The sequence below is a fragment of the Panthera tigris genome, chromosome C1 (genome assembly GCF_018350195.1).
Source record: "Panthera tigris isolate Pti1 chromosome C1, P.tigris_Pti1_mat1.1, whole genome shotgun sequence".
Lineage (NCBI taxonomy): Eukaryota > Metazoa > Chordata > Mammalia > Carnivora > Felidae > Panthera > Panthera tigris.
Window position 1 is genome coordinate 215,489,071 of NC_056667.1, and position 18,201 is coordinate 215,507,271.

The following is an 18,201-nucleotide window of genomic DNA, read 5'->3' on the forward strand; positions in this document are numbered from 1 at the left end:
GGAATTGGTAGATAAGAAATGTAAGCCAACCGTTAAGCTCGAAGACTTAAAGGAAAGGATTGTCATCTTGAATGAACAGATGGAGAATTGCAAGAGAGAAATAAAAGGCTGTAAAAATAAGCAAATTTAAACTCTACAACTGAAGGGGCACCTGGGTGGCTCAGTTGGATAAGCGTCTGACTTCGGCTCCGGTCATGACCTCACGGTTTGAGTTCGAGCCCCGCGTCGGGCTCTGTGCTGACAGCTCGGAGCCTGGAGCCTGCTTCGGATTCTGTGTCCTCCCCCTCTCTCTGCCCCTCCCCTGCTTGTGCTCTGTCTCTCTCTCTCTGTCTCAAAAATAAATAAACATTAGATTCTATAACTGAAAAACAAAATATCAAATACAAAAAAATATACCCACACGATAGACTTAAGAGCAGATTGGCACCAGTGGAAGGAAACGTAGGTAAACTTGATTACTGACTAATTGTAATTATCCAATGTGGAAACTAGAGAGAACAAGACCTGGGTGACTTGTAGAACATAATATATATGTACTTGGAGCATCCAAAGGAGAGGAGGGAGAATGAGGCAGGAAAAATATTTGAGGAAATTGTAACCCAAATTTCTGAAATTTGGTTTAAAACATATATCTGTGGATTCGGTGATCACAGTGAGCCACACAACAGTTTAAGTACAAATAAAAACCGAAAAACACCCAGACCCATTAGGGTGAAACTGAGGAAAACCAGAGTAAAGAGAAATATTTAAAAGCATTCAGAGAATATGACACATCACACCCAGGAGATCAACAATTTGAATTTCTGATAACTGTTAATGAGAAATATGGATGTAAGAAGATGACAGAATAACATCTTTAAAGTGCTGAAAGCAAAAATATAATCCAGAGTTCTGTATCCAGCAAAATGCACCTTCAAAAATGGAGGTGCTGAACAGACATTTAAAAATCAATCAAAGGAGGGGCGCCTGGGTTGCTCAGTTGGTTAAGCGCCTGCCTCTTGATTTTGGCTTGGGTCATGATCTCACGGTTCGTGGATTTGAGCCCCGTGTCAGGCTCTGTGCTGATAGTTCAGAGCCTGCTTGGGATTCTCTCTCTCCCTCTCTCTGTCTCTCTGACCTCCCCCTGCTCTCTCTCTCTCAAAAATAAATACACATTTTAAAAAATCAATCAAATGAAAGCTAAAAAATATTTGTTGCCAGCAGACCTGCACTGAAAAACATGCTAATGAAGTCCTTCAGCTGAAGGGGAAATGACAGCAGGTGGGAGCTTGGATTGGCGAGAGGGACATACTGGATGGGTGTAAAGTACTTAATTCCCCCCACCTAGTTTCTTTAAAAGACAAATGACTATTTAATACAAAAATAATACCACTTTTTTGTGGTGTTTATAACACCACAGAAATGTAAAATCCATGAGAAAAATGTAAAATCCATGAGATGTAAAATCCATGAGAAGAACATAAAGGACAAAGGATAATAAATGGATTCTATTTTTCTCACATTTTAGGTAAAATAGTACAATATGAGCTCTGTGTCCACGGTGCTAAGTTGAAAATACTATTGTAATCCATAGATTAAGACAGAGGAATCGTTAAAAAGACAATACAGGAATCTAAATAAAGTAACAAAAAGTATTGAGTTAACCCAAAGGAAGGCAGGAAAGGACAAACAGAAGAATAAAAGAAGAAACGGGGCGATGGGGAGCAAAGAGCAAAATGGCGGACCTAACACAACTGTCTGAATGACGCATTTAATGTAAACGGAGGAGAGGCTCCAATGAAATGGCATATGTTGTCAGATTGAATAAGAAAGCAAGACTCAACCATGGGCTCTGCACAAGAAATGTGCTTTAACTATAAAGACATTTTCAAGAAAGCTGATGTGACTCTATTAGTAACAGGCCAGGGAGCCTTCAGGACAAGGAGCACTTCCGGGACAAAAAGAGGCATTTCATAATGATAAGATAACTAAACAGCTGGTCACACCAATCCTAAATGTGGGCACATCTAACAGCACTTCAACGTCCATGCAGCACAAGCCGACAGAACGGAAGGGAGAAATACAGAGTTCCATGACCACGGTGGGAGGTTGTAACACCCTAGGTCAGTAACTGATGGGACATGTGAACAACAAAAAGATTTTAAAATGAGCACGCAGATCACAGAACAAGAGACAATATTTGCAATACGTATGTCTGGCAAAGAACTTGTGTCCAGAACGTATAAAGAACTCTTGCAAATCGCAAGACCAACCGTGTAGTGAAAAGTAGGCAAATGCCTTGGACAGATATTTCAAAAAAGAAGTTATACAAGGACCAGACGGTCACCAGAAAATGGCGGCTGTAAAGTTGTGCACAGTTTCCAAAGCTTGCACTTAAAATGTATTAAGGTCTGTGCATTTCACCGTATACAATTTTGACCTTGATAATAATGGTGCAGGAGGGCCAAGAAGAGAAGGACCCAGGTGACCCCGGCCAAGCCACGTGACTCGGTGGCCTTGGGCAAGTTGCTGCCCCTCTCAGGGCCCCAGTTTCTTTATCGGTAAACGGGGAGGGGATGACCTCCTCGCGGGGCCACTGTGAAGGTCCAACGTACGACACAAAGAGGCGAGACAGCTGGTCCGAACGAGGTGCCCTGTTAAATCCCTTAGTGGTCTTTCCTCCCCACCCACCTTCTTCCTCTCCCGTCTCCCAGCTCTGGACAATTCTCTCTGTGAATTTCTGCAGGACAAGCGGGGGAGAAAGGGAGAATGGGAAATGTTCTGACCCGACCTACCGCTGGGGACCACGAGGCCGAGAGAACAAAATCCCACCACGATCACGTCCTCCCTATGGCTGCCAGCGTGATGCGGAAAAGGCACCATCCCCTTGGGCAACTTTATGGGTAACCGTGCCTCTGAGCCCCCGAGGGCTGAGGCACAGCTCGTACCTCACCCCAGGTATGGGGTCGCCGTGCTGCATGGACACCTTCCCATAGTTAAACCTGGCTTATCTGGGATGCTCACAACTACGAGTGAATCGAGCAGCATAAAGACGACCTCGAGGTAGTCCACGAAATAAAAACAAAACCCTGTGTGAAGTTTTAAAACTCAATAGAAATATTCGGTACCAAAATGTTTGAAAACTTGCTAATCCTTGTCTGTATATATGCATGTTTTCTATCTCTCTATCTATCTATCTATCTATCCATCCATCTATCACCTACCTACCTACCTAGCAACATCTATTACCACCATCACTCATATCTAAATTATATCCGAGACTCATCGCTTTTAGGGCTGACAGAACACTTCAGTACCATTTGGTTTGACTGGTTCATTTTGGTGATGTAAGACAGAGACTGGGGGAGGTGGGGAACTTATCTAAGATCACAGAGCTGGGTGGTATATGCATCTTTTAGGAAACCCTATCCTCCAGCCAGATATCATGGAGCATTTGCTGGCCCCCCCCCCCCACCGATAACAGTGTGTGTGTGTGTGTGTGTGTGTGTGGCGGGGGGGGGTGGTGGGTAAATGTGTGTGGGGGGTAAACGCTCCTGCAGGTTCCTCCTTGTTACCTGTGTGAGAAGCGGACGTGCCCAAGGAACCGGGCCTTGGCAGTTCACGCCACGTGTGGAAGAATATCCCCCCGAAACGCGAATGACTGATGCCATTATCGAAGGGAGGTGGGCCGGAAATAGAAGTTGTGGCTTTCAATTTCAACGACGCACGCAGGCATTTCAGGAAGGACTCCTGCGGCAGGAGGAGGCCGGTCTGGACGACACCGAGGGTGTTTATGCAGAGAGAGCAGCTGTTTCTACCTGTCTGAGGCTCGGCCAGAGGCAACGACGAACTAATTTATAGGAGGGCGCGACGGGGGAGTTGAAGAGAGATGTGCGTGTCAGCCTGAGGAAGTCATCTGCGAGGGTCCGCGCTCGCCGGCTTACGGAAACGAGCTGCAGGATTTGACACCGTGGTTTGCACAAGGGAGGAGTATTAATTAGGAGCCAAGAACTGCGGTAAATACCTTGGAGACCATATGCAGCATCATTTGGAGGCCATCTTTGCCAGGGTATTTCCCGGCGATGTTGGCTGCGGACAAGTCGAAGAGGTTGGCTCCCGTTTCGGTGCAGATGGCATGGACCAGCATCTTCTTCCCTACCCCAGATGGCCCTGCCAGCAGCAGGGATTTCACCAAAGGAGCGTTCTCGTGCACTGTTGCGGAACCTAAAAAAGTCAGAGGCACGGGCTCTGAAATCCCGCTTCGGCGGTTCTTAGCCCCTCGAGGCCGCCCCTCCACTGCGTGACCCCCGGTTTCTGCAACAGGGAAGTGCGTGTCCAGAGCATTTCTACCCGGAGGCCCACCTTCTGTCTTAGTTGGGCTGTGACACCTTCGATTTGTACGTCAGGGCTCGAGGAGGGGCCAGAGGGTCTCGGTACGTGGCTTCCCTGCTGCCCCTCACCCTAGAATACCTCCCCCTCGCCCCGGCCCCAGCTCATCATTTTAAAGGACATTCCTGCAATAACTCACCTCTGGCATTTTTTTAGGGGGGGCGGGTGTGGATTTCTCTGCTTGTCAGCAGTGGCGCTGCATTCTTTGAACGCTTGGGAAAAAGAATGTGGACACACAGCCGCTAAGGAGGGCTGAGAATGTTCATGAGTGATCCTCAGAAGGGAAAGGGGGAAGCTTCCTCGTTCTGTCCGAGGTTCTAGCCTGTAGCAGGGGCAGCCCGACACTTGTTGCAGTGACCCGAGTTCCATGCAGGCATCAGGGGCCCCCACACTGTCCGTCTCCCCCGGGCCAGAGCGGGACTCGGTTTGACCACCTGCTGTGGTTCTGAACACGCGTAGAGAGCACGCTGGCACTAAGTGATTAGACCACGAACGGAATGAATGTGATCAAACCATCTCCTATCACGTGACTTTGCTTCGGTCAACCTCTGGGCACTTTTCGATCAGCCGTAAATAGACCCATATTGCAATTATTATTGTGCCTTTTTTTTTTTTTTTTTTTTTTTTTTTTTTGCCCCTCGTGTCATTGAAAAGATACAGGGAATTTACCGAGTAACCAGAAACATTGTTTTATGGTTACCTAACATAAACTTGGAAACCAGTTTTGAGCAAGTTCTGTTCAAAATGCAATTACAGGGGCCCCTGGGGGGCTCAGTCGGGTGACCGTCTGACTTCGGCTCAGGTCATGATCTCACGGTTCCTAAGTGTGAGCCCCACGTCGAGCTCACTGCTGTCAGCATAGAGCCCCCTTCACGTCCTCTGTCCCCTTTCTCTCTGCCCCTCCCCAGCTCATGCTCTCCCTCTTCCAAAAAAATAAATAAATAAAATGCACTCACATAAGCACGTGTTATTGGTGGTCAGTGAGGGGTACGGTAACATAATATGATAAAGGAGATGCTGTTTGTCATGCTAGGAGAGGGACACCATTCCCGGGGTGGTCCGTTCAGCACCTGGTATTGGGGGCTGCTGGCTGGGGGCTGGTGGGGTTCCCATGTGGAAGAGTCAGGGATCGCTGCAGAGGGTTATGGCCAGGACGGGAGCTAAACCTCACTGGATGTAACCAGGATGGGAGGCAAATAGTGCTGAGATCCGTGTGAGCCACGGAGGGTTCAGAGAAGAACTTAATCCCACCTTGGGGGATGGGGGGCTCAGGCCTGACTTCTGGGAGAGGGTGGCCTTGGAAGGGGCCGAGCTGGACCATGTAGAGACGGGGACATGTGAGGCGAAGCCAGGCGAGGGGGGGCCCCGTAACTGCAGGCCTGGAGTGGGACTCGGGCAGGTAGTTCTTAATAGCAATGGGGCAGGGGACAGCAAGGGGCTGGGGAGGGAGACTGTGGCCAGCCCTAGGGGTCCCTGGAAGGTGGCTGGCGGCTGCAGGTTTGCTAAGGTTGCTGGCTGAAGCCAGGGAGCAGGGAGAGGTCTTGGAAGGGGTGGAGGGAGGACAGAACGGTGCTGAGGGCAGACTCTGAGGAGGGGCAGCAGGAAGGAAGCCGCAAGGATGGGGGAGACCCAGGAGAACATGTGCTGCTTACTCTAGGGAAGCAACCTGCTAGAGGAAGAGGGTGGTCACCAAGGTCACTCAGGGAGGGGAAGGCGGTGGTTTGGGGAGGCCTCTGCAGCCAGGGCTGGTCCCTGGACAGCCCACCCGATGGGCGGGCACGCCTGCCACGGTGTTCACGGCCCTTCCTGCTTATCGCCTTTCAGTGGCAGTTTTTTAAAAATACGCAGAATTCCCAAGAGACAGAGACGTCCAGGCTTCTGTGCATTCACCCTTTCCAACTCTCAGAGGATGCGAGAATCACAAGGAGGCCAGTGTTCCGTGCCCTTCCTAAACGCAGCTCTGTCACTCCCTACCCCTGGACCCTGAGAAGGTTCCTCAGCATCCTGGAAAGGCTCACTCAGCTGCAAAAGCGGGGACCGAAACGACGTGTGTAAAACTCGTCAGCATGACGTTTCTGCTCCGGGAGCGCCGGCCCCCTTCCTTTTCTCCCTCTGTGTTCTGAGGGACAGTAATATTTCTGGGAGGGTGAGTGGTGGAATGTGACCAGATGCGTCCTGGGAACTCCCTTATCTGCCCAAGGGGCTTGGAAAGCTCACGCCTCGCCCCGGGATCCCTGGCGGAGGCTCTGGGTGCAGAGAGGCCTCACGGTGGGTCCTCAGGGCCTCTGCAGTGGCCCTATTGGCCAGGTCCGGTGGTGACCTGAACAACGGGCCCAAAGAACACACTCCCTCTTGTGACTGGCTACTATTTCAGATCCATGACATTTAAATGAAGCTCTCGAAGGCAGATCTGCGAGCGTACTTGCCTGTCTGGCCTGTGTGTGCCTTGCGCACACACACACACACACACACACACACACACACACGGGTCACGAGGACAAACCCCTGCCCGTTCTGGGGCCCGGGGAGGTCGGCAGCCCATGGGGACGTCAGGCTCCTCGTTGACAAAAGGGGGTTCGGTGGGACGCTTCCCGAGCCCCCTTCTTCCGATGCTTCATCGCCAGCTTGCAGGCGACATCTATCCCCGTGTATCCTTGAGCCACGGGTCGAACATACCTCCCCTCATTTGTTAGGAGACCCGTGAAAACAACGCGCTGCTCCCTGCTTTCCTGTTCTTGGATCACAGCACGATGAAGCCGGAGGGCTCGAGATGTTATTTGCAGGGGCCTCGTAAGTATGGCGTGTTCATCTTGTTGGCCCCACATCAGGCTGACCCTCCAAGTATACATGCTTATTTAGGACGTAAATTTTATGTGTGAAATTTATGTTGACTCCCCCAATCCCATTTACTACTTCTGACAGAGGAACGAGCTATTTCTTCCCAGTACATTTAAGTCAAGGTGGAACAATATTATAAGTGCCTAAACCACCCCCATACCATTTATTTATTTATGTATTAAAAAAAAAATTTTTAGAGACAAAATGAGTGGGGGAGGGGCAGAGGGAGAAAGAGAGAGAGAGAGAGAGAGAGAGAGAGAGAGGGAGAGAGAATCCTAAGCAGGCTCCAAGCTGAGCTTGGACCCCAACTCAGGGCTCCATCTCCTGAACCGTGAGGTCATGACCTGAGCCGAAATCAAGAGGCGAAGTGACTGAGCCACCCAGGCGCCCCTCCCATACCATTCAAAAGCCAGTTAAATGAAACGTGGTTTCTATTTCGGAAATATCATCAGAGCAAAGCCTGGCTGGGGCTCCGACCTCTGCCCCGGATGACTCAGGTCGTGCACATAAAAAAAGTCATAAAATAACAACAGTTAATGAGAGCAGCAGGTTTCTCTGTTGACTCGCCTGCACCTGTCGGCACACCGCAGGACTCTGGTCCGCCGGTCCGAACAATCACGATCGAATCTTAGTTAGCCGTTACAGCGGCCATCAGTGGAAACCGGCGGAGCCTTGATCCTTCGGATCCATGAAATACACTTTTCACTGACTCAACAAAGGCCGGCTTTGTTAAGGACCTCGTAACGGAAGCCTATGTCTAGAAGGCAAGCCTGATGTTAGCCCTTCGTCTAATTTGATTAATTTTAATCGCAGATGCCGGCTTCGGCTTTTATCTCTCCGGATGACTGCCGACAGGACCTTCAGCCCAGAATGTCAAGCAGGCACCCCAAAGCGGTGCCGGCGTGTGCTCTCCGGGGTGCACTCTCGCAACAGAGAGACCCTCGGTCAAAATCCTCAGTAGGAAGAGTTCAGCCAGGAAGATGCTACCCAAGTCACCAAGCAGGGCGTCCCTGCTTCTAAGAGAAGCATAACGGGGCGTGCAGAGTCTTTACCTAGAGGCAAGATCCCGTACAGGGCGATGAGCTGTCTCACATCCAGGAGGGAAGGCATGGGCTCTATGGATACCCGGCGAAGAGTGGTCCCCAAGTAACTGTACTCTCCTGGGGGGAAAGAGACAGAGGATAAGGACCTGGGAGGCTGTACTGCTCTGAGCCGCATCAGTTTGGCCCTGGTGAAACTAACGCAGAATACACGCTCAACATGTCGGGGCAAATACAATGGTGTTACGGAGAGTCGTGATGAAGAACACCTCTTTTCTCGGACGGAGGCTTGAGAAAAGCCAGGCCTCCCGGCTGCAGTGACCGGGGAGTCTCTCGAGTCTGACGCCAGCCCCCTCGCATTTCTAAAGATTACCTTTGCATGTTGAACACGTGAGGTGGCACAGAGGTCCAAGATGCGGGACATACAAAGTGCGCAAGAATGTGGTGGCTTTTTATTCGGTTTCTAGGCGGAGCGACTGTGTCTAACACTTGCACAAACTTTAAAAGTAAATTATTTAAGGTCAACGTGGAATTTGTACTGGAGCAGGTGTGCATCTGAACTGAAACGCAATCCTTGGAAAGGAAGGAGTCTAATTTAGGACAAATAGAAACATCTCCTTTGGAGGGTAATATTCATTTACATTTTTATCATTTGCAAAGGATTACCAAAGGAATAATAATAGAAATAAATCTTTACAGGTTTAATTAGAAGGCATCAAAGGTCTTAATTGTAACTCGTCGTAAATCTGAAGTGTTATCTTCTAACTAATTTGGATAAGGTCACCAAGAAAATTAGTTTGCCCGTCTCCATTTGTCATGAGGAGGGACCTTTACATGCTTGTGCGGTTCTCTCTTGATGTGTACCAGAGTCTGAAGGAAAAATATTCAGTGCATGAGTCACAGTGTCTCGATCGTTTTTGTCTCTGATATTTGCTTTCGATAAGAAGTAAGGATCTTGCAGAGCTCTGCATGTGATATGCGTGTGTCAAATATAATGCACTTTCATGTGTGTGAAGGAAGAGAAGCTTTAGACAAGCATTTTCGAATGCTAAGAAAATTAGAATTAAAACCCAGCTAATGATGGCTGTTTTGTTGTGGAGGGCAGGCTTTCAAAGCTTCCATGTGACAAAAAGTCCTTGGCAAGGACAGTGGGTATTGGTGGAGAGAGTGAGCGATAATGAAAGCTTCTACTGTGGCGTCCGATCCCCATGCTTTTTAATGAGCAGGTAATAAATAGAAGAGCGGTTAATTTCGCCTTCACTAGAGCAGGAAGAGATCCTGTAGCCACCATTAAACCCAGTGCTTATTGCTATAAACATGACATCAGAGGTGATCTGAAAGTGACCCCAATTTTCCTGCTTAAATAAATCCACATTAATATCCAGATGCACCACATTTTCTAGAACCTCACAGACTTCATTCAGACACATCATATTAAATTGAATTAGTGAGGGGCGCCTGGGTGGCTCAGTCGGTTGAGCGACCGACTTCGGCTCAGGTCATGATCTCACGGTTCGTGAGTTCGAGCCCCGCATCGGGCTCTGTGCTGACAGCTCGGAGCCCGGAGCCTGCTTTGGAGTCTGTGTTCCCCCCCCACCTCCTCCACTCGTGCTCTGTCTCTGTCTCACAAATAAATAAACATTAAAAAGAATTTTGAATTGAATTAGTGAGCGTTGGTTCTGATGGAGAGAAGGACACACTAGCCCCGGCTGCCTGCCAGGTGTTGAGACTCAGCTCGAAAGTGTGTCGCTGAGTTTTGCTGTTGCCCAGTGTGGAAGCCATAAACGCTCCCCATCTATTCAGGCAGAACTTGGAAACTTCAGGATTTCCCTGCACAGATAGCAGGTCTTCTGCCAGAGAGGGAGGAAGGAAATGGTGGATGAAAAGGTGTGTTAGGTACAAGGCATGCACGAGGGCAAAAAACCTACACCAGTGGACGGAGAAGACACAGGGAAAGGGTGTCCTTAAAATTCCTATGTTGAAATCCAGATCTCCAACATCTCCGAATGTGACCCCGTTTGGAAATAGGGCCGATGCAGAGAGAACGAGCGAAGGGGAGGTCGTAGGGCGGATCCCAGGCCCATATGGCGGGTGTCCTTTATAAACCGGGGAAATGCGCACGCGGACGCACACTCAGAGAGGGCGCGTGAAGATGGTCGCGGGGACGGGAGGGCAGTGTGGCAGCCAGGCGGGAGGGCTGGCAGTCAGGAGCAGGGCCGACGCGGGGCTGGGGAGGGGTGGGCGCGTGGAGGCCCCAGCAGAGCGCCAGCTTCTCGCGTCCTCGGGAGGAGACAGCCCCTATGACATCCTGATCTGGCACTTGTGGCCTCCAGACTGGAGCGGATACGTGTCTGCTGTTGAGCCCCTCGGCTTGTGACAGCTGTTATAGCAGCCGCAGCAAACCAGTGTGGAAGGAGCAAAATAATGGGAGAGAAAATGGGCATAATAGCGGTAAAAGAAAATCATGAGAAACAAGAAAATATTTAGGGTGGATCAGCCTCTAAAATTTCCACTTTACCCCACACAGCATTAAAAAGAGTATGAAAGGGGCGTCTGGGTGGCTCAGTCGGTTAAGTGTCCGACTCTTGGTTTGGGCTCGGTCGTGATCTCATGGTTTTTGAGTTTGAGCCCCGTATTGGGCTCTGTGCTGACAGTGTGGAGCCTGCTTGGGATCCTTGCTCTCTCTGTGTCCCTCCCCTGTTCTCGAGCACGTGCTCTCTCTCTCCCTTTCAAAATAAGTAAATAAACTAAAAAAAAAGAGTAGGAAGAACAAGAACAGAGCAATTTATAGCAAGTACTAGCTTCCTAAATGTGTTCCTCAGGGACAAGGAGTGGAGGCCTGGAACAGACGCTGCTGGCCGGTGTTTGGGGCTCCCCCCAAGCCCCGAGCACAAGGACATCCTGCCACCCCCACCCCGACTCTGTCAGGGCCGCACACGGCACCATCTCCCAACGACAAGGATGGGGACACGGGCTACGACGCGGTTAAAATTCAGCGGTGCTGACTTGTTTATGAACGTTACGTTGGGCGCGGGCCACCCAGCTTCCGGAACGAGGTCAGCAGACAGACTGCTGCAGGTTGACTTTGTGTTGCGACAGGCTGGCCAAGACGGTGCACCTGCTGGGTTATCACCTGTTCTGAAGCTTTGGGGGGGGCGGCGTTTCATATGTAAATATTTAAGTCATACCTTCCAAGATGGGACGTGGAGAGCCTGCTGGGCGTTCTCATCTGTAGGGCAGGCTCTGAACTCCAAGGAGAGTTTGAGAAACACTAACTCTGACTCTGGGTCAATGTTTCCCCCAAATGCAGTTATCGAACCAGGACGGGACAGGAAAACTTAACTTAGGGGAACATTAATTTGCATTTTTTCTTCCTGTATTTGGCCCTTAAGCAGTGGCCACCCTTTCGGTGCTCTGTGCTTCTGTGACGTGCACTGGTGGGGGGAGGGCCACAAAGACACCATGAAGTCATCAGCCCTCCGAATGGCAACCCCCGAGCGTGCCAGAGACGGGGCGAGAATGCCACCACCACCAACAGCAGGACACTCTAACTCTGTGCCAAGCATGGCCCCAAATGTCATCACCCAATTCATTAAACACTCACAGTGATTTGATGGGGTTGGAGCTGTTAATGTTCCCACAATTGTGGAAACTGAGGCACAGAAAGATTACAGAAAGGACACGTATCCTTCAGAAGGTGAGGGGTGGGGGAGGAGATGTTTCTGTCTTTCACATTTTTTTTTCTCTTAAAGCCACATGTGCTGACTTTTTAAAAATGTTATTTACTTATTTTGAGAGACAGAGCGAGAAAGGGCATGCCTACACGTGCGCCTATGGGGGAGGGCCAGAGAGAGAGGGAGAGAGAGGATCCCAAGCAGATTCCCTAGGTGGGGCTTGATCCCACGACTCCAAGATCATGACCTGAGCTGATATTAAGAGTTGGACACTCAACCGACTGAGCCACCCAGGCGCCCCTTCTGTGTTGACTTTATTCATTCTTGTATCATTATAATTTATTTTCTAAAATGATTTTTTCTCTTTATTTCTACTATTCCTTGAGTTTTGTCATCTGGTTTCTGAGTTTTTCTAATTCCATGTTATGTATTCTTACATTTCGTCTGTAATTTTCTTTTTTTCTTATAAAAAATATAATTTATTGTCAAATTGGTTTCCATACAACACCCAGTGCTCATCCCAAGTTCTTAATGTACATTAGCTTGCTTGAAAGAGTGGGCTCCATTTACGCCTGCTTTACGGGGGCATGTCTTTAAACAAAAAAAAATTATTTTTTAACAAAAAAATTTTTTTAACGTTTATTCATTTTTGAGGGACAGAGGGAGACAGAGTGCAAGTAGGGGAGAGATACAGAGAGAGGGAGACACAGAATCCAAAGCAGGCTCCAGGCTCTAGGCTGTCAATACAGAGCCCGATGCGGGGCTCGAACCCACGAACTGTGAGATCATGACTTGAGCTGAAGTCGGACGCTCAACCAATGGAGCCACTCACGAGCCCAGGCATGTCTTTTTGTGATGTTCATTTGTTCCTTATTCTTTCTTTTTGCTAGAAACTTTGCATGGGCTTTCACCTTGGACGTTTCCATTGCTGACATTTATGTGAGTAAACATTTCCATACTTTTAGAGGGAAGTTTGGCTCAGGATAGCTTTTGAAATGTCACAGAGCCCCCTCTGTGACATGGTGTGCTTGTTTTGAGGTTGGCAAACTGGCTCCGGCTGTGGTTGCCGGCTTGGCCCCCTGCGCGTCCCCGTGAGTGCCCGCGGCTTATTTTGGCATTCGTCTCTTCTGTGTCCCTGGTGGTTTGTACTTTGGGGTTGGAGGGGAGACCTCGTCACTTAGTTTTGATGTAAATGTCTGTGGGTTTTTGTTTTTGCTCCCTGGCTGCTATTTTTATGTGGGGATTTGGGACCATCCGCTGCCATCTTTCAAGCTAAAGATCGCAACTGGGAAAAAATAAGGAAAACATGGAAAAAGCCCTTGTGGCATTTGACTGATTTTGTTAGACTGTGTCACCGTCATTTGAGGTCACTCTTAAGTGTCTGACTGCATTCACTTTGGCCTTAGGTGTCATAAAGATGTTGCCCGGAAACTGACAGAGAGATCATTGTAAAGACGGATAGGAAATCATCAAGAAGAGGAGAAATATTTCCCTTAATTTATTCTTGGAGACTCTGCCTTGTGCCACTGTCTAAACTCTGGAAATTCAGTGCTGAACAGAAAGACACAATGTCACAGGAGAAAGCAGACAAGAAGTCAGAGATCTCAACAATAAGTAAAGAGGCAGGGTTATGTTAAAAACATCATTTTTTTGTATTAATGGAATTAACAGAACACAATCAAGGGAATCTAGGAGAAGACCCTTTGGTAATCGAACAAGAAATACACAAAATAAACAGAAACCCAATACACATTTCAGTATATATTCTGGTAAAATTCTTATACTATTAGGAAATACAAATGCCCCCCCAAGCCCTCTTTCTTTTCTTTCCTTCCTTTCCTTCCTTCTCCCTCCCTCCCTCCTGCCTTTTTCTTTCTTTCTTTCTTTCTTTCTTTCTTTCTTTCTTTCTTTCTTTCTTTCTTTCTTTCTTTTCTTTCTTTCTTTCTTTTTCTTTTTCTTTCTTTCTCTTTCTTTCTTTCTTTCTTTCTTTCTTTCTTTCTTTCTTTCTTTCCTCCTTTCTGCCTTCCTTCCTTCCTTCCTTTCTCTTTCTTTCTTTCTTTCTTTCTTTCCTTCTTTCTTTCCTTTTCCTTCCTTCATTCCTTCCTTTCTTCCTTCCTCCTTTCTGTCAGTCTTCCTTCCTTCCTTCCTCCTTTCTTTCTCTTTCTTTCTTTCTTTCTTTCTTTCTTTCTTTTCCTTCCTTCCTTCCTCTTTCTTTCTTTCTTTCTTTCTTTCTTTCTTTCTTCCTCCTTTCTTTCTCCTTCCTTCCTTCCTTCCTTCCTTCCTTCTTTCCTTCCTTCCTTTCTTCCTCCTTTCTGTCTTCTTTCTTTCTTTCTTTCTTTCTTTCTTTCTTTCTTTCTTTCTTTCTCCTTTCTCTCTTCCTTTCTTCCTTCCTTTCTTCCTTCCTCCTTTCTGTCTTCCTTCCTTCCTTCCTCCTTTCTGTCTTTTTCTTCCTTCCTTCCTTCCTTCCTTCCTTCCTTCCTTCCTCCTTTCTTTCTTCCTCCTTTCTTTCTTCCTTCCTGCCTTCCTTCCTTCCTCCTTCCTTTCTTCCTTCCTTCCTCCTTTCTGTCTTCCTTCTTTCCTTCCTCCTTTCTTTCTTTCTTTTTCTTTCTTCTTTCTTTCTTTCTCTTTCTTCCTTCCTTCCTTCCTTCCTTCCTTCCTTCCTTCCTTCCTTCCTCCTTTCTGTCGTCCTTCCTTCCTTCCTCCTTCCTTTCTTCCTTCCTTCCTTCCTTCCTTCCTTCCTTCCTTCCTTCCTTCCTTCCTCCTTTCTGTCTTCCTTCCTTCCTTCCTTCCTTCCTCCTTTCTGTCTTTCTTTTTCTTTCTTTCTTTCTTCTTTCTTTCTTTCTTTCTTTCTTTCTTTCTCTCTTCCTTTCTTCCTTCCTTTCTTCCTTCCTCCTTTCTGTATTCCTTCCTTCTTTCTGTCTTTCTTTTTCTTTCTTTCTTTCTTTCTTTCTTTCTTTCTTTCTCCTTTCTCTCTTCCTTCCTTTCTTCTTTCTTTCTTCTTTCTTTCTTTCTTTCTTTCTTTCTTTCTTTCTTTCTCTTTCTTCCTTCTCTCCTTTCTTTCTTCCTTCCTTCCTCCTTTATGCCTTTCTTCTTTCTTTCTTTTTTCTTTCTTCTTTCTTTCTTCTTTCTTCCTTCCTTCCTTCCTTCCTTCCTTCCTTCCTCCTTTCCTTCCTTCCTTCCTTCCTTCCTTCCTTCCTTCCTTCCTTCCTCCTTTCTGTCTTCCTTCCTTCTTTCTGTCTTTCTTTTTCTTTCTTTCTTCTTTCTTTCTTTCTTTCTTTCTTTCTTTCTTTCTTTCTTTCTCCTTTCTCTCTTCCTTCCTTTCTTCTTTCTTTTTCTTTCTTTCTCTTTCTTTCTTTCTTTCTTTCTTTCTTTCTTTCTTTCTCTTTCTTCCTTCTTTCTCTCCTTTCTTTCTTCCTTCCTTCCTCCTTTATGCCTTTCTTCTTTCTTTCTTTTTTCTTTCTTCTTTCTTTCTTCTTTCTTCCTTCCTTCCTTCCTTCCTCCTTTCCTTCCTTCCTTCCTTCCTTCCTTCCTTCCTTCCTCCTCTTTCTTTCTTTCTTTCTTTCTTTCTTTCTTTCTTTCTTTCTTTCTATCTTGAGAAAGAGAGTGCACTGAGGGGTAGAGAGTGGGGTGGGGGGTGGGGCAGGAGGAAGATAGAGAGAGAATCCCAAGCAGGGTCTGCATTGTCAGTGTAGAGCCCAATGCAGGGCTCAAACCCACCAAGTGTGAGATCATGACTGGAGTAAAAATCAAGAGTCGGATGCTTAGCCGACTAAGCCACCCAGGTGCCCCATGTGGCTTTATTTCAAAGGGATCACATTAATCACTTTTTGATCAGAGGGAAATATCAATCTCCTTGTTCCTACGGGCCAAACGTAGGTCAGTGTATAACATCAGAATGAATAAGATGGAAATTGATTATAATACAATAAAAAAGAGAGAATCCACATTTCTACACTGACAGCACAACAATTTCAAAAAGGGGTAGGAAGGAAATTTCTTCCTAGAGGAATGGCACCTTCTAAACATAGAACAGAAGACAGAAATAGAACATCCCCGTTTTACAGCTACCCTATCGATAGCTGCAGCTATCGACGTAGGCAAAACTCATCAGTGGTTGATAAAACCTTTAAACCAGTTGGGGACAGAATCTCCAGAGCCTCAAAGACTCCCCCCTACAGGCTGTTCATTAACTACCAGGGGGAACATGAAGCTTGGCAGTGGAGAAATCTGGGGAACAGCACTTTGGCCAGTGATGAAATGTAACGCCCCCAGAGATGGGACACGACGGGCCCTCATCGTGCAACTCTGAGGACACAATATCACCTATGAAGTCTTCCTACCAAAAACAGTCTCCCCCGATTCAAGTCATGAGGAAACCCATCAAACCACCTCTGTTGAAAAACAGTCTGTAAAACAGCCCAGACTCTGACAGGGTCAGCGGCGTGAAAGACGTCAGGTTGGAAGGTGTTCCAAATTAAAGGGGCAAAGATATGAACACCGCATCCACAGTCCTTGACCGGATGTTGGATTCAGAAAGACGAAAACTTACGAAGGCATCACATCTCAGTGATGCCAAGTTGTCTGAGTGTGATTATCCTTTCGTGGTTATGTGGGAGAATGTCCTAGTTCATGGCATGTGCGAGAAAGTGAAAATCATACCTGCGTTAGGGTGCTGGCATTTCAAATAGTTTTAAGCTTTAAGTGTGTTTTCAGGTCATCGTGTTGTTTTTTAAAAATTAAGAGAAAACTCAGTTGAAGATGGTGTCAGCAAATGTCCCTCCTCCTTCCTTCCAGTGACCTGTGTGGCGGCCCCTTCTGGAAGGAATTCCTCCCGTAAGAATTGTGCGTTCAAGTTCCAGGTGCTGCCCCCTGGGGCATTTTGTTTCAACACGAAAATACGAACAAGTCTTCATTTCCTCAATATAGCTTATTCCAGACAGAATGCCGCAAGGAACTTTGCGAGTAGGTTCAAAAACCTCCCTCCACCACATGAGGGGGGAGAGCTGGACCTATTAGCTCACAGCACGGAATGAATTCAAATCCATTCCATTAGACAAAAATCTACTCCGAGCCTTGGGCCAGGTTTTGGTTTGGGCAAAAACCACCAAGGAAACCTAATTCCAGCTGTTGGGACCTCAAAACCCGAGGGGCGACACATGCGACCCAGACGTGCGTAATTCTTGGTGTACCTTACCGATGTAATCGGAGAGGTTAACGTTCAGAGCCCGGATCAGCAACCCTTCTTCCACCAGCTCCTTGTACAGAGACTCGATGGTCCTGGTGACAAAGCAGAGGAGCTATTCCATGAGCAGACACATAAAGTCAGCATTTCTGTTAATCATCACATATGCAGAGAACTTTCACCAGACCTATTCCTATGCACATTTGTGTCTATGCAACTAAGCTGGCGTTTGGAAACATTGCTACAATTGAGGGACACATCAGGCTTCGAAAACAATACTTCTGCTCATCCACATGCACGTCGGACGTTTCCCATTAATAAGAATTATATCTGTGGGCATCTGAGACCAGCTACAGCTTCTGCAGTCTGCCCTTTCATGAATCCTTGGGACGGCACAAATATGAATTAGAAATTGCCCTATAATAGCAGTGCAATGGGCCCACGATTATATATTCAGTTAGCATCTGCAAGCCACAGCAGATCATTAATCCTTTGTGCAACTGATGTTTCCTTTTAACCCAATAGCATAAGACTTCAAAAGAAATACCTATAAAGAACAAAGGCTCAGAGGGGAACTAATTCTATTCCGAAAGATGAAATGTCTAACGCAGTGGGGGTGATGATTTTTTTAGGAGGATATTATACTTTTCCACAGTGTTTACAGATGTCAACCCACTCCTCTAACAGGGCCTTGGGCATACAGCCAGTGCACTGGTAATTTAGACTAATTGAAGAAAAAAATCAAGACAGTATCCCACTTAGTAAGTGAACGTCCCAGTGAAATTAACTGGGGTTTGGCTTATAGGAATTCAGGTAGGTCAAGCTCAAATATTGAGTACAGTCCTTTGAGATGTCTCATCTAATCCCTTTTCGTTTCTAGAAGCTTTATTCTTTAGTTCTACCCTAGTCTTTCTTTAGAATGAGGAATTGTAAATATAACTATATTTAACCAGTTCTTTGTTCTACGATCCAGGTTAGGGTGATAAAGAATTCTCAGTTATATTTAAGCCAGATACCATTCGGATACATGTTAATTCAATGACCCCAATCTTTGACTGACTGCAATTTTGTTCTTTCAAATATATTTACAATAGTGTTT

At 47.0% G+C, this 18,201-nt stretch overlaps 1 protein-coding gene and 1 long non-coding RNA gene across 5 annotated transcripts in view; one reads left to right on the forward strand and one right to left on the reverse strand.

The window, feature by feature from the left end:
* Positions 1–18,201, reverse strand: part of IQCA1 (IQ motif containing with AAA domain 1) — a 154,826-nt gene that overhangs the window by 32,847 nt on the left and 103,778 nt on the right. For 3 of the 4 annotated variants that reach the window (XM_007082991.3, XM_042995761.1, XM_042995763.1), the window contains exons 13-15: positions 17,115–17,197; positions 8,259–8,366; positions 4,004–4,203 (exon numbers count right to left, since the gene is read on the reverse strand). In XM_007082991.3, coding sequence (XP_007083053.2) covers positions 4,004–4,203; positions 8,259–8,366; positions 17,115–17,197 — 391 coding nt within the window. The remainder of the gene's footprint in view (positions 1–4,003; positions 4,204–8,258; positions 8,367–17,114; positions 17,198–18,201) is intronic. The other variant, XM_042995762.1, reaches the window with a different exon arrangement.
* LOC122241076 lies at positions 12,980–13,677 on the forward strand. Its single transcript, XR_006221030.1, has 2 exons — positions 12,980–13,011; positions 13,327–13,677. It is a non-coding gene; the product is annotated as an uncharacterized LOC122241076 (long non-coding RNA).